Source organism: Acomys minous (genome assembly GCF_964271855.1).
Source record: "Acomys minous genome assembly, chromosome: 20".
NCBI lineage: Eukaryota > Metazoa > Chordata > Mammalia > Rodentia > Muridae > Acomys > Acomys minous.
This window is the reverse complement of record NC_140502.1, coordinates 11,514,549-11,531,835: the sequence shown is the minus strand read 5'-3', so window position 1 is coordinate 11,531,835 and position 17,287 is coordinate 11,514,549. Positions and strand designations below refer to the sequence as shown.

The 17,287-nt window shown below is 36.8% G+C and overlaps 1 protein-coding gene across 1 annotated transcript in view; it reads right to left on the bottom strand.

Annotated features, from left to right (window-relative positions):
• Nucleotides 1-16,970, bottom strand: part of LOC311590924 (vomeronasal type-2 receptor 116-like) — a gene marked incomplete at both ends in the record, with an annotated part of 36,942 nt that extends 19,972 nt beyond the window's left edge. The window contains 3 exons of the mRNA XM_084770217.1: nucleotides 11,480-11,707; nucleotides 15,098-15,230; nucleotides 16,858-16,970. Coding sequence (XP_084626343.1) covers nucleotides 11,480-11,707; nucleotides 15,098-15,230; nucleotides 16,858-16,970 — 474 coding nt within the window. The remainder of the gene's footprint in view (nucleotides 1-11,479; nucleotides 11,708-15,097; nucleotides 15,231-16,857) is intronic.
• Between the last annotated feature and the right edge of the window lie 317 nt (nucleotides 16,971-17,287).

Here is a 17,287-nt window from a genome sequence, read left to right as displayed (position 1 = left end):
GTAGCTCCCTACTGAGACCAAGGAACATTCAGAAACTCAAGTATCTTTGTAAATGCCATAATTTACGTTTATAAAATAGAATACAAAAAAGTGTGAGAATGTTAAATTTTAAATAAAAACAGGCACCACATCAATTATTGTAAAATAATAGCATATTGTGGCTTTGTTCATGAAAAAATAATTCCTGTCTTTTCCATGTAAAGTCCTATCTGACCAATATACATCAAACTTACTACATCATTCTGAATGATTCACTCAGAATTAAATACAGTTAGTTTCCATTTAAAATTTGTATCTCTGTGGTGTTTTTATTTATAAAAATAGTCTCTATTAGAATATTCTTTACTTATACAGAGAACATTTATCATTGAGAATTTCAGTAACAGAAAAAGGAATTGAGATTCAGGACTTGTGCTTTCAATCATTATATCCTACAAGAAATGTTGGGAAACATCAAAATTTTAAGCTGCATTCATAACCTAGTTGTCCAATGTTCTGTGTTTGAAAGAAATGAGATGTTCAGAAACTTTGTATGAATCCTTAATTTCTAAAACATTCAGCTACACATAGCAAAATTATGGAAAGAAAAATTAAAGAAATAAATATGGCATAAGTGTTAGTAAATAAATAATTCATACATAAAGCGAGAAGATGAATGGGTATTGAATAATGGCAAAATTGAATTAGTAAGTAGCTTCTCTGTCTGTTCCCCAGTGTTGCCACCTATCACATGACACAACTGCCACTCAGGCAAAGAAAAAAGGGCTGTAAACTGCAAACAGTATGAGTGATAACCTCACTTTTCAAAGAATCCAAATATATCCTTTACAGTCCAAGGGTGTGAAGAACTTGCATTGGTTATATATAAAAGCTAGTCTTTGTACACCTATACAAGTAAGTATGGAGCAACAGGAACTTAGTTCCCAGTAACCTGATCTCTTACTTCCACTCTCAATGGAGCTTCAGAAACCGTAATGTGACCACATGCAAGGAATTGGAGAGAGTGTCTTTGTATCTATGTGGAAGCTCTAAAGAGCTATGTGTAGCACAAACACTACTAACACAAGCAGTACAAATACTACATGCACTAGGAGATACAGCTGACTGTACAGTCATTTACTGTAACGTACTTAGGATAAAACTTGTTGAAATATATGGGCTTGCTTTCAGTCATACATGACTGGCTGTGTTGCAATGGAAACTATGATTAGGAGGACTATATATGTTGGGTCACTGTGAGGGATGTTTTTTCAGTCAGCCTACAGCTTTAAATAAGGTGCCTAACAGAAATAAAATCAGAAGACACCTGAAAAGCATTAAGAGTAGAAAGAAATCACAGTGTCTGGAAAGAAGTGATAGTTCACTCTTGTTATACAGGCTGTGGGAACAGGGCAAAAGGCTCAAAGTATTGCTATGATCCTCATCAAATACCACACAAAATACGTGTCAGGATATTTACATGGAAGATTTTTAAAAGCACTTACAATTCATTCAGATATTTGTTCCAATCCTCTCTGCCTATTGCCTCAGAGGTTGCTTGAAGGAAGAAGACACAATTTGCCCCCAAGTCCAGGTCTTTATCTTCCTTCAACTTCATTCTCCAATAGCAGCTAGGACGAATGAAACTGTCCAGGAGAAGGGGGATGTTCAGTAGCAAGAAATGGAAAATCAAAACACACATACTTGTCCTGCCTTAAACCTGGGCAATGTGGAATCTCAACTGCCAACCACACATCAGATGAGCACCTATGTTTTTTGACCTGCTTTTATTTCTCTGGTCAAAGAGACTCTAGCTGTATGTTCTTGTTTCCTTGTTTTCCACATTGATCCTGATTCCAGGGGGAATTTACAACACCCTTCTCTCTGGGTTGCAACTGATGTCCACAGACCATAGTTTAAGCATGGATAGGTAAATAAATATATGAATAGTTCAGTCCCAGGTTCCATGAAATAACTCTGGCTTCAAAATTGAGAGCCCCTGGGAGAAAAATCTTTTGCTCAAATTTGTTTCTTGGAATGTTCTAAGATAATGATTGTGTGAATACAATTATAAATGATGTCAGTGTATTGTGTCAGATGGTCAACAGTGAGACATGCAGAAATGGTTTTGGAAGGACTCACAGGACTCCAATCCATGTGGACACATTGGGAATTGTATTGTGAAATCTAAATCAGAACGAGTCTGTACACATTTAGAGAATTGAGACTCAAAAAAGCAAGCGTACTGGGGACTATGCTACACTTTACAGTCATACAGATTATCCAAACAAAACCTTTGCTTCCATTGTCTTGAAATTCAACAAACATGTCAAATATAGAATTTAACTCAGTATTGCTATATCTAAAATTATCTAGTTCATCACAGAATCAGTGCTGGTTTACAAATTAAAGGTTGATATTTAAAGGCTCAGCAAGATCTAGAGAGAACATGAGATCTGTGTACCTTGTTTCAACACCTAATAAATACCAATCAGTCCTATACCCAACCAATCATTTTTCATGAGGATGTAAGCTGAATATCTGAGTTCTAAATCATTATCTCTATCCCAGATTCTCCATTTTCAAAATCAATACTGTGTGCTGAGCCATTTCCTCCGTATTATTTTTGATTTACTAAACTGCTTTTTCTCATTTTGCATTCCAGTCATGGCTGTGAAGAAGTATTGTCTTGAGTATCTAAGAAGAAAATAACAAGTGGGAAGCAACACTGTTTAATCTGTAAACCCTTATGTAATTTTTCTATTAATGTGCTGATGATTTCATGCTCATCAGCTTCTTCAAATATATATGGAGTTCAAGAAAGGCAGGAGTAGTGCAGAAATTGTCAGGTTTGTGTGCTGATATAGCATATTTAGCACTTGAGATGAGAACACAAGGTTTATGTATTTCTCTGTCTTGTTGTATAGTTAAGAAACATCATTTAAATTATACAAGACCTGTGGTTCTGTGATGACCACTCCTAGTGTGCTAAGACATGGATAGAAAGGAAAGTGAGCAGAGAAGGCTTTCCTAGAAAGAGAGAAAACAAAAGATCTTTTAAGCTGGCAAGTGAAATTTCCATTATGTGATGAGGAGCGTGGTATCCAGTTTTAGTGTGTAATTACTATTTATTTTAAAGTCTTACAATTTAGTGGGGTACCTTTTGGAACAGTCATTTACATATGTCAGGTCTCTGTGTCATCCATATCTAGTATTAATCTTACTACTGATTTCAATCTTCAGTTCAAAATCCTCCTTTTGATTCTATGTCATTTGTGAGTTTGTATTTGGTCAATTTGTGAAATAACTGTGGTATTTTTTCTGTATTTTTCTAAATACTGGTTTCACCTCTCACCCACATCCCAATACCTTCAGCTATTATCAGGCATAATTACAGTTCATACATGGCCCCCGGTTGATGTTGCGGTCTCATCCAAGCCCCCTTAGCACATATTACATGGCTCTGATTGTCATCCTGTGGAGCTAGTGTTCCCTCCAAGGCCTACTTTCCTTCTACTTTTTCTCAAGCTGTCCTCTGCCACGTGTCTCAATGTTAGTCTCAGCATTCCTTTCAATTGATTTCTTCGTTGTACATTTTGGAAACTTCTAACCCACACTGCTGATTCAATCAGCAATTTAAGTTTTATTTCTTCTCAACTCTCTGAGGGGCATTGAAGACAAGATAGTATAGTACTGTAACCAAGTTTAGCTGGTTAGGGGACGAGATCGTTTTAGATCAAGATAAAGAATTTAAGCTATTAGAGTTGAGATAAGATAGATATTGAATCTCATTCAGCAATCTAGACGCAACAAGACAGGAAAAACACTTCCTTCAAAGGAGACGAATGCAGATGGTCAATTCACTATGAATGTAACATATATAGAACTCATTATTCTCATGATTGTCACATGGTTCTCCCTGCTGTATGTAGCTTTTTTTTACATGTGCAATAAAGTAAAAAAGAAAAGGGGCTCAGAACTAAACAGATAATTATCAGCAGAGAAATATGAAATGGCTGACAAACATTTAAAGAAATGCTCAATGTCTTTAGTCATCAGAAAAATGCAAGTCAAAATGACTGTGAGATTCCATCTTACACCCATCAGAATGGCTAAGATCAAAAATTCAAGAGACACCACATGCTGGCAAGGATGTGGAGAAAGAGGAACACTCTTTCATTGCTGCTGGGAATGCAAAGTTGTACAACCACTTTGAAAAATCTATCTGGTGAACCTTTGGAAAGGTGGAAATTGGGCTTCCTTAGGACCTAGCTATTGCTCTCCTTGAAATATTTCTGAAAATGCTTCACCACACAACAGAAATATATGCTCAACCATCTTCATAGCAGCCTTATTCAAAATAGCCAGAACCTGGAAACAGCCTAAATATCCCTCAGTTGTAGAATGGATAAAGAAACTATGGTACAATTACACAATGATACACTAAGCTATTAAAAGCAAGGAAATTCTGAAACTTGTGGATAAATGGATGGAACTAGAAAAGATTATAATGAATGAGGTAACACAGAAGTAGAAAGACTTATATGGTATATACTCACTTATAATTGGGCAATAGCCCAAAAGGCATGTCCCATGAAAGTCTTCACTTACCAGGAGATTGGGATAGATGTGAACACATCACACTGGGACTCTTGGATAGAGAAATATAGGAGATTGGGAAATAGAAGGATCCAGGGGATCTTAGAAACCTACAAGAAGAGCCTTGTAACAGGTAGGTCAGGTCCTTGGGGGCGAGTCTGTTCAAACTATTGCTCTTGCTGAGGACATTACAAGTAGTAAACATTGAATTCCTAATTGGATCTAGCCAAAGGACAGGAATTCTCCAATGTTGGGTGGAGAGCAGAGACTAACTGTGACATGAACTGTGGTACCCCATATTTTCCAACCTCCTATTGGTAGGGAGCCCTGTTGGCACTCAAAGAAAGAATAAGCAGGCTACTAAGTTGAGACTTGATAGCCTATGAACATAAAGTGGAGAATGAGATCCCCCTCGATCATAGAGCTAGGGGAGGAAATAGGGGGAAAGTGGGAGGGAGGGAAGAATGGGAGGATACAAGTAATGGCATAAGAATGGAGTTGTAACATGAATAAATTAATTTTTAAAAGATCATGTAACTGTGGCTGTTCCATCCTGTTATGTCCACTCTGTGTACCTTGGCATAGAACTCAAATTTAGGATTATTCTTCAAAGATTATATATATATATATATGTATATATATATATATACATATATATATATATAATTTCTACTGTAATATGAGGTATTATATCCACTCTACTCAAGTAGAATACGAGGTTTATTTCTAATACCTTAAAATTGGTATTTCAGGTTGTTTAGGATAATTGCTACAAGCTAATTGTTAGTTGATCAAATCATGGTCATGTCAATTATAAGTCTATTTTTAACACAAGTATATATGTTGTACATTAAACAGATAGATATGATTCTATAGATATATATGGTAAAAACATTAGATAATGTCTTCAAATGTCCCAAAGATCCACAGAATATGACATGTAAAGACATTTTTTATTATTTTAAAGATTCTTTGACAACAAGACAGGTTAAACACTGGCAATACCCAGTCTACTTCAAAGAAGATGATGAACACCAAAGAACTTCGTTATGGAGATGGTTTCAAGTGCTGCAAACTTGCCATTGGGCAAAAAGTCTTCATTTCTGCCTCATTCTGCCACAGACAGAATTCTGCACAAAAGTTGGTAAGTCTGGATGGAAGCAGAGTTGATGGCAAAACTCTGCCAAGACAGGGCAAGCAAGTCCTCAACAGTTCCTGACTCTCTAACATATCTGTGTGCGTGTATGTACATGTATGTATTTCAGTGTGTGTATCAGGATATTTTTTTGTACACCTATGAGTTCACATAACCATGGTGTCCAAAAGAGGCATTTGTTGTATTTTCTGTTTGGACATATTGTTACAGCTGGTTGGAATAATCATTTTCTCAAGACTGGACTGGATATTGAATCTGGACCTCTACAACAGAAAGGCATAACCTTAACTAGTAAGTTATCAATCCACCATTTGTAATTTTTTATTTAATAAAGACATTACTCTCTATCCTAGGTAATATTCCTTTAACTCTTATAATACCATTAGGGGTATTTTACCTTCCTCCTGTAAGAGGGACGTTGTTTCAATTTCATCTGTAAACAACTGTCACTCTCTAAAATCTCCTTGTATTTTACTCTCACTATTGAACTGTCAAAGGGTCATTCATTCATCCAAGTGTTAAAGAATACTTTGAATTTATTGTGAAGGTTTTTTATGTTAGAGCAGAAAATAACTTTTCTGCACTGTACACATGCGAAAAAGATAGGTCTCATGAAAAGAAAGGTTTAGCACAAGATTTTATGGAAAAAAGTAGATAACATTAGTAGATATGATACTGACTGGCATCACCATTAGAAAAAAGTGTGACAGTCATTCTAAAAACAAATAGAAATTGCACTGCAACCTTATATTTGGTGGCTGTGTAGACCCATTATTTGTAAGTTGTAGTTCATATAATATGAGTTTAGGACTAGTATTTCTTCCTGATATTTTGGATAGAATTTCTTTCAGGTCTTAACAAAATATTGTAGAACTTAGGAACAAAGATGCATCCAAGCATCTCAGCAGTAGAAGCCAAGATGGAGAAGATCTCCACAGCAACCATGACAATGCAAATTTTAAGATTTCCTTGTTTTTAAAAGCTGAGTGGGATTCCAGTGTGTAAATGTACCTCAGTTTCTTTACACACTCTTTGGTTGAGGGGCATCTAGGTTGTTTCCAGATTCTGGTTGTGTTGAACATAATTGAGCAAATTTATTTGTTGTATGGTTGAACATCTTTTTTGTATAAGCCCAGGAGTGGTATAGCAGGGTCTTTAAGTATCATTATTCTCAATTTGCTGAGCAAGCACCAGATCGATTTCTATAGTGGTTCAACAAGTTTACATGTCCCCCAGCAATGGAAGAGTGTTCCCCTTTCCCCACATCCTTGACAGCATTTTCTGCAACTTGAGTTTTTTATTTTACCCATCATGATGGGTGTAGGATGGAATGTCAGATGTGATTTCATTTACCTCTCCCTGATGACCAGGAACATTGAGTATTTTTAAGCGTTTCTCAATGTTTCACGTGGAAAAACAAAAAACCCAGAATACCTAAAACAATGTTGTACAACAAAAGATCCTCAAGAGGAATCTCCATACCTGGTCTCAAGCTGTACTATAGAGCAACAGTAATTAAAACAACATGATACTGGCACAGCAATAGAATGATTGATCAATGGAATAAAATTGAAGACACAGAAATAAATCTATGCACATATGGACTCTTGATGTCAAACAAAGAAGCTAAATTTATTCAATGGAAAAAGGATAGCATCTTCAACAAATGGTGCCAGTCTAACTGGATGTCTAGATGTAGAAAAATGTAGTAGACCCACAATTATCATCATGCAAAAACCCAAGTCCAAGTGCATTAAAGACCTCAACATAAAACCAGGGTCAGTAAATCTGTTAGGCTATAGGAAAGAGCACGGGACTCATTGGCAAAGGAGACACGTCCTGAACAGAATTCCAACTGCCCAGGCCTTAAGGTTAACAATTAATGAATGGGATCTGAAGAGGCTGAGAAGCTTCTTTAAGCAGAAGACAATATCAACAGAACAAAGTGATATCCTACAGACATCTGACAACGACCTAATATCCGAAATTTATGAAATGCACAAGAAATTAAACACCACCAAAACAAATAAACAAATTAAGAAATGGGGCTCAGAATTAAACATAGAATTGTCAACTGAGGAATATCTAATGGCTGAGAAACACTTAAAGAAATATTCAATCTCCTTAGTCATCAGAGAAATGCAAATCAAAAATATCCTGAAATTCCTTCCTACACCCATCTACATGGCCAAGATCAAAAACTCAAGTGACAGCACATGCTGGTGAGGATGTGGAGAAAGGTGAACACTCTTTCATTGCTGGTGGGAGTGGAAACTTGTACAACCACTTTGGAAATTAATATGTCGCTTTCTAAAAATACTGGGAATAGTGCAACCTCAAAACCCAGTTATTCCCCTCTTGTAATATACAGAGAAAATGCTCCACCACACAACAGAGACATATGCTCAACCATGTTCATAGCAGCTTTATTCATAATAGCTAGAGCCTGGAAGCAACTTAAATGTCTCTCAGTTGAAGAATGGGTGAAGAAACTGGTATATTTACACTATGGAATACTACTCACCTAATGAAAACAAGGAAATCTCAAAATTTGCAGACAAATGAATGGAAATAGAAATGATCTTATTGAGCATGTTAACCCTGACCCAGAAATAATCACATGGCATATATTAATTCATAATTGTACAGTAACACAACAGTACTGTTCCGTGAAAGTCTTTAATTACCAGAAAATTGGGATAGATGCAAAGACCTCTTATTTGGACTTTAAGTGAGAGAAGTGTGGGAGAACAGAGAAATAGAAGGATCCAGAGGGTCCTAGAAACCTACAAGAAGAATTTCTGGATTGGTAAATCTGGACCCAGAGGGCTTTGTTCATGCTACTATACCAACAAAAGACAACATATGCAGTAATTCTTGAATCCATACTCAGACCTAGCCAAGGAACAGGACATTATCCACAGTCCTGTGGAGAGTGGGGATTGACTCTGACATGAACTCTGGATCCCCATATTTGACCACTTACCCCTGGTGGGGAGGCCAGGTATAACTCAGAGAAAGAATAGAAAGGCTGCCAAGATGAGACTTGATATGCTGCGACCATATGGTGGAGTATGGGGTCACCTTCTGTCACGATCCTAGGGGATGTTAATAGGATGAAAGAGAGAGGGAGGCTGGAATGGGAGGAGGCAAGCAAGGGATAAATATTGAGATGTAATCTGAATTAATAAATAATAATAATAAAAAGATAAAACACGATTTTCATGACCACTGAATATTGGGTCATTTTCTTTGTCTCAGTTGTCTTAGAGATTTCAGGGCGTATTGCTTTTGGATAACTGGGTTTTGGAGATGCTACATTATTTTGATGGTTATCATTTGTTTTGGCCTGCTGGCCTTTGGTCATCTTGCTGTCTCTTATGTGTGGGTGTAGTTTCTGTTGTCCTTTTCTGACTATTGAGAACAGGTCATAGGTGAGTGGCTTTATTTGGACTCCCTCTCACTAGCAGATATCAGGGAATCATTTCCTGAATCATTCAGGTGACCTAGGTTCAGATCTGGGAACTCTCCATGGATTGGCAGGTGGAACTTTGGAAAGATCCACTTGTGTTCACAATGTGAGTTTTCCTTTGGTTATAAAGATCCAGAAACTGGTACCTTGCAGCCTGCTACTTGATCAAAGACAGAGAGCTGGGGTGCTCTCCACCTATAGCCTTTTGGCTAATGTTAGGGACCCTTCCTTTGTCTGTGCCTGAATTGACCTGGGAACTCTTCCTTGGATTAACTTGTTGAACTGAGGACAGATCAACTGGTGCTCCTCACTTTCATGTCTCTCCTCAGCTAGCAGACCTAGACACTGGTGCTCTACAGCCCACTGTTCCATTTGATATTGTGTAGCAATGCAGAGAGCTGGGGTGAGTGTGTGTGGCTTTGGATACCATGCCAGTGGTATCCTGTGCCTGGGATATTCCTTTGGATTGGCCATGGAATGTGAGGTCAGATCTTCCTGTGCTCCAAATCCTGCAGTTTCACTTGAGCCTGAATAACCAGACTCTGGTGCCCTCTAGTTCACTGTTCACACCCAGACATAAAGTCTGAGATGTAAAGTGTAGATGCAGCTCTCAGGCAGACATCTAGACCCTGGGTCCTGGGCATATGCCCACAAGGAACCAGTGTTGTCTTTGTGGACCAGTTTATATGGTCTCATGACAGACCTACCCAATGTCCAGACACTGTGGACCCGTCTCACCCATGGTACTCCTGCTCTGGTGTTCTGAATCTCTCAGTCCAGTCCCTTGGCTCGGTCTCTCTAATCAGACAGCCATCTGTCTGTGCTGCTATCTTGCATCCTCTTCCAATTATTATTAATTTTTTGCTTAATATGTCCTTGAACATTCTTTTATTTAAGTCTATAACATTGGAGTCGTGTTCTATCTTTCCATATCTTCATATTTATGTTTATTTTTCTGCATTGGGATATGTATATGAGGGCCAGGGCATTGTTTATATTGTTTTGCCTTCTGTATACACTTCTAGTGGTTGTTTATGTAATATTCTCCTTAGATGTGGTTATAACAAACACAAGTTTTCATTTCTTACCATAGTATTCACATGTATTTCAGTAGTTATACCGTTAGCTCACATTTTCTTGTCTTAGATAGACTTTTCTCATCATACCGAAGAGAATAATTTACTATAAGTTTTATTATTTCTGAATAATTTGACATATAGCTTGATATGAAAATTGATGACATTCCTGAAGTTAGATCATTTAAGAATAAATGAACTTTGAAACTGTCTAATTTGAGGTAAATACCTTAACATCACCCACATCAGAATCATACCTATAATATACAGAGCGTATACCATGTGAAATTTCTTTTCTCAAAGCCACATTTGTATTACTATCAATCCACATATTATAGAGAATTAAAAATTAAATCCTATTATTGGTTAGAATGAACTATACCATAACTCAGGGAGTTAAATAAGACCCTTTTATTGAAAATTTTCTTCTCGAGTTCATCGCTCAGGGCTGGAGAGATTGTACATTGTCAGTAATAATTATTGCTCATGGAGAAGACCCAAGTTTGACTTTGAAAACCCATTTTCTCTCAAAGGTCCATCTTAAGTTCCAAAGAATATGAATCATTTCTTGGAATCCATACGCATTACATGTGCCAGTATTGCATGGACACATAAACAGATAAACCATTTATAAACATGTTAAAGAAATAATTGAATAAAAACCTAGGTTATAAATATTATAAAGCCTAACATGGTTCATGAAAATTTAAATTTATATATAGAAGCCTTAGAATTTAGAAGGTCAATGTAAAAAGAATTAAACAGTATTACATAATAAAATGAATGATTTATATATTTTTCTTTACTCCATTCTCAAAATAACCTCAATATCTTAGATATCTATGCCAGGTGTCCAACAGAAATGGAAAAATCACTGTGTTGTAATAACACTGGAACCAAGAACTATTGATCACTTTAGAGCAAGTAATATAAAACATGATAAAAGACAAAGGTTTTAGTTATATTAAAAACCAGAAACAGCACTGATATGAGAAATGGAACTGTATGGAATTATGAAATATTCAAAGAACTAATAACTCTATCACATCAAAAAGCAAAAAATAAGAAAGGAAGTGTAAGAGGACACCTTTTGATCCCTTATTTGACAATCTATTTTATTTCATTAATTTAGAATGTACACACTTTACAGTGTTTACTTATCAGTCAGGTAAATCAGTACAATAAGTTCAAACTTACCTTTGTACTTCCTGTGGCCCACTCCATCATCTCTGCAGACAAATGGAGCTGTTGACCATGTGGAAAATATGGGCTGTAATTTCCAATCATCACCTTAATTTCAAGACCTTGATGCAAATTGGAAATATAGAAAATGTCACATTCCTCCTGGAGTTTTTCTCTTTGGTTCATATTCACTCTGTCACCAACTGGATTTGTGAAGTGGATACTCTTCAGGGTGTCATAAAACTAAAATAGAAGTAGCACATTGTAGTTCACATTTCCTTTCTTGAAGCCAGACAGCATAATCTGACTTTATCTTAAAGGCAAATTTAATGAACATATGCAGGAGCAAAATATCAATTAAAGCAACTGAATAAATAAAATTAACATCTCTGTCACCAACTGGAGAACTAAGACATGGTAGGCTTCTGGGAGGGTATGGGGGTGAGTCTATGTGAGACTCATAGTAGCAAGGGTCATGGAGACTAGACAGGACCCTTTGTAGATGGAGGGGAACATCAACCCACAGAACTAAATTTCAACCCAAATTTACCCTGCCTATGGAGAATGCAAGGATAAAGATAGCAGTGAGATTGATGGGATATCCAAAGAATGCCTGGACCAACAGCCGAACATGCATAGGAAAAAGCCAGACCCTGACACTTTTAATGACAATCTGCTATGCTTGCACATGGGAGCCTAGCCAAGCTGTTCTCTGAGACGGTACACCAAGAAAAGCTGGAAACAGATGCTGAGATTCACATCCAAACACAGGGTGAGGGTATGAAATTTAGTGGACAAGTTGGGAGGAAAGGAAGAAGCATCTGGGAGTAACAGAGCTCTACAAGTAGGCCAAAACAGCTGACTAACCAGGGCCCAGAGGGGCTTGTGGAGATTGAAATACACACTAACGATCATGCATAGATTGGGTCTAGGACCCCTAAACATATAAAGCCAATGAGCACCACAGGCTTCATGTGTGCCCAATAATAATGAGAGAGCTGGAGTCAAATTAGGACTCAGTTGACATCTCTGTGATCACTACAACCTGATCGAGATGCCTCCCATGGCCACAGGGAAGAAGAAATGCTCAGCCCTGATGCCACTTGAAGAGCCTAGGTGAGTGGGTAAGAGGAATTCACTTTTCTGAGGAGTAGGGTAGTGGGGATGGTTGTAAAGTGTGACTAGGAGGATCTGATAGAAGAGCTTACCCTCAGGATATAAAAGGAATAAATAATTTAATTTTAAATATACTATAATATTCCTAGAATTTTATAGCTCATACTTGCAGAACCTAATCAGATATACGGTATGAACATACACACATACACACTATCACACACACAGACACACCTCCATACGTAGTGAGGTTCCTTAATAATACAGAATATACAAACAATACACGAGCACAATTATTTATGCAGAAATACATATACATGCCCCCAAAAGTATAAACATACAAGCACACACACATCCAGAAAAAATACAGATGTAGAAGAGTACAAAACACATTAATAGGCACTCACACACATTCCCTAACAGGTCCTCAGGAGAAAAAGAGATTAAAACAACCACATAGATGACACTGACAGAAAGATAAATTTGTACTCCCATCTAACACATAGAGAGGCAGGTATAAAGCCATACATACATAAAGTGACACACACACAAACATACACACACACACCACATATACAAAGCAACACAGATATACCTACATGCAAGCCCATTGACCAAACGATAAAAAACACACACTCAGTCACCTCACAACATATTTACTGAGAAATCCCCATGGAAAGATATAGACAGAAACAAACACATGTAATAAAGACATTGCTACCTACAAAATTTATGTTCACTTCCAGAGATAATTGGAAAGATAGGCAGGTGGAATAGAAACATCTATACAAAGAAACACCAATACAAATATGTAAAACAATGCAAAACAAGAGGAAAAACATAAACATATACAAAGTGGTAAGTATAATTTCTCACTTATGTAAAAACATGTATGTAGTGAATTGAATTCCAGCACTATTTCTTATGTACTTACTCTCACAAACCCAAGTAAGGACCTTAATACCTACACTGGGTGCTGAATCAGTTTTAAAACTTGGGAAAACCATCCATAAAGTCATTACCATATATTTGACAATTAATGAACAAAGGCTTATCATCTCATCATGGAGAGGATTAATTGGCAAACACTGATTAGACTTCCAGTTTTAAACCAGTGTGATGATATTAAGGTTGTTTGTATCAAAGTCAATAGGCATCATAAATAAAATTCCCTACCACACTAGTACCTTTACATTTTAGATTTTTACTTGTATTTCTTTTATTTTTTCTGAAAACAATTTATCTAGATTACACGCCAATTGCTATCCCCTCACTTGTATCTTCCCATTACCCGCTATCTCCCTCTTTCACACTATCAAGGTTTATATTCCATTTCTACTAAACTCAGATTGCACCTGTGAGAGCCTTATAAAAGTATGTCTTTCATGACATCAAACATTACACAATAGGAGAAACAGTACCTTAAAGCAGTTCTGATAGAAATTGTTCGATGTGCTGGTTTCCTGATGAACTCTATATTGAAAAACCCACTCGTGAAAGGCATGGGCTAAGGCATACACAGCATTATATATGTTATAACTGCTACCGCTAAAGGCCATGTCAAAAGTGTGTTCCATTAGCCATGCCAATGTGGCATTTGTTGAACTGTTCTTCAGTGAGTTAAAGTTAGATGCCAAGGCTTCACAGTTAAAATTTATCCACTCCAGGCTTGCCAGATATTTGTCAGAGTATTTGATAGCATTCAATGTTTGGACAAAATGTTTGAAACCTGAAATATTCGGACGATGGTGTTCAAAAGTAAGAGTCCCATGAAATGAATCAAGTGTGTAGTCTCTCTTACTTATACTGGCATCCCACAGGGACGTTGTGATCCATATTCTCTTTATACCTGGAGATTCCCATTTTCTTAAGCTCAAAGCTAGTGTATACTCTATGTCACCATAAGCGATGACAACATTTGTGGAAGATGTCATGATTTGGTTGTAATACACTTCTGCTCTTGACATGTATAACCCCATGTTGACTGGGATCATGCTCACAAAGGCAAAGCAGACTGTGTTTTTTTCCATCTCTCTCCTCAAATATGAGAGAAATTGTATGCCCTGATCATTGTCTGAGATGACTAGTCCAACCCAGTTCCATCTGAAATAAAGTATGAAGGAGACCATGGCATGGGCTAAAGATATGTCCTTAGGGCCGATCTGATATAGATGGGGAAACTGGTCAAGATCACTTAGGACGGGATGGAAAGGTCCAAATGTAAGAAAAGGGACCTAGGACACAGGTAGCAGCATGAGGCAGCATGAATATACAAGAACTTGTAAACACATTTCTCTTCAGAGAGTTCTAGAAAAACCAATTAGCTGTTACATCTTCCCTCATCTCTATTTCAAAGAAGGATATGTAGAAGACCTATCATGTCTCTAATTACTAAGGCCCTTGAACAAATAGATCAACATAATTATGAGGTCATTATCCTTCTTAAACTCTTCTTAGAAGTTCTGAATGGTACCAAAAGAGACATGATATCAAAATTCCCACTCCAAAAACTCTCACCTTAAGAGTCGTGAAGGCTAACTGCAGTGTTATAGTTGTTTCCCAGTTTGGTCCTGTAAGTAACGCTGCACATTCTTGCTCTTCGTCACAGTCATAATTAAGGCTAGCGTTGTTTATGTTCATATGAACAAGGCTGGTGAATTGTGACAGTGTCTTACAACCAAATATCATATAGTCAAACAGCGAGATATTTGATAAAAGGGTTCCTGTTGACTTCATCAATGGAAAAAGCCAATGCAAAACCAAATCGCTGGCATTTTGGTGTTGTGCTGTAAAAGGACACAGTGTTTATTATGGGCAGAGATATACAGCTAATCATTTCTAAGAAATACTAGAAATATCTTTTATTGAACAGTATTTCCTCCCACCTCCAAATTGAAATGGATGTTCTGTGTTGTGAGATTATATTAACATAAGAAGCTAGACATTTTAAAAGCTTTAAGACCTCCTGAGAGTGTGTCTCCAATATATAGCATATGGTATTGACATCTTCCACAGAGACTGTTTCTATGTCTTGTTTTTGAATGCTGTCTCAGATGGTAAAGACATGATTCCCTCAGATTAAGTACAATTAGTGTCCATTTAGAAATTGTATCTCTGTGGTGTTTTTAATTATAATAATAGGCTCTATTAGAATGTTCTTTACCTGTGCACAGAAAACTTATCATTGAGAATTTCATTAATAGAAAAAGGATTTCATATTCAGGCCTTGTGCTTTCAATCACTATATCCTACAACAAAAGTTGGGAAACATCAATTATTTAAGCTGTATGAATGGCCTACTTGTCCAATGTTCTTTGTTTGAAACATATCTGAGAAATGTGAAACTTTGTATGAATCTCATAGTTCTAAGACATTCAGCTATGCATAGCAAAATTATTGAAAGAGAAATGAAAGAGATAAATATGACTTAAGTCTCAGTTAATAAATATTTCAGATATAGATATAGAAGATGTATGGGTATTAAATAATGGCAAAGTTGATTTAGTAGGAAGATTCTTTGTCTGTTCTCAAGTGTTGCCACCTATCATTCAGGCAAGCAAAAACGGGATGTAAGCTGTCATCAGGATGAGTGAAAACCTCCCTTTTCAAAGAATACAAACATATCCTTTACAGTCCAAGCATGTGATGAACTTGACTTGGTTATATATAAAAGCTAGTGTTTGTACAACTATACAAGTAAAGTATGGAGCAACAGGAACATAGTTCCCAATAACCTGATTTCTTCCTTCCAGTCTCAATCCAGCTTCAGAAACCACAGTGTGTCCACATGCAATGCGTTAGAATGAGTGTCTTTGTATATATTTGTAAGCTCTCAAGAGCTATGTGTACCACAAACACTACGAACACAAACACTACAAACGTTACATGCACTAAGAGATACAGCAGAGTGTATAACCATTTACTGTAATATACATAGAATAAAGTTTGTTGAAATATATGAGATTGCTTTCAATAATCAATCACTGGATATGGTACAAGGGAAATTATGATTAGGAGGACTATATATGTTGGGTCACTGTGAGAGATGTTTTTAATCATCCTACAGCTTTAAATGATGTGCCTAACAGAAATAATAACAGAACATTCATGAAAAGAAATAAAAGTAGAAAAAAATGAAAGTGTCTGTCAAGAAGTAATAGTTCACCCTTGTTATGTGAAAACAGGACAGAATAATCAAAGTATTGCTATGATCCTCATCAGATACCTCATGAAATATGTGTCAAGATATTTACGTGGAAGATTTTAAAAGCACTTACTCTATATTCAGATATTTCTTCCAGTGCTCTCTGTCTATTGTCAGCATGGTTGGTTTAACAAAGAAGACACAATTTGTCTCCAAGTCCAGGTCTTTATCTTCCTTCAACTTCATTCTCCAATAGCACCTAGGATGAATGAAACTGGCCAGGAGAAGGGGGATGTACAGTATCAAAAAATGCAAAATCAAAGCACACATATTTCTCCTGCCTTAAACCTAGGCAATGTGGAATCTGAACTGCCATCCACACATCAAATGAGCACCTATATTTTTTGGCCTGCTTTTATTTCTCTGGTCAAAGAGACTCTAGCTGTATGTTCTTGTTTCCTTGTTTTCCACATTGATCCTGATTCCTTGAGGAATTTTTAACACCATCTTCCCTGGGGTTATACACCTGATGGCCACAGTCCACAGGATAAGCATGGGTAGGT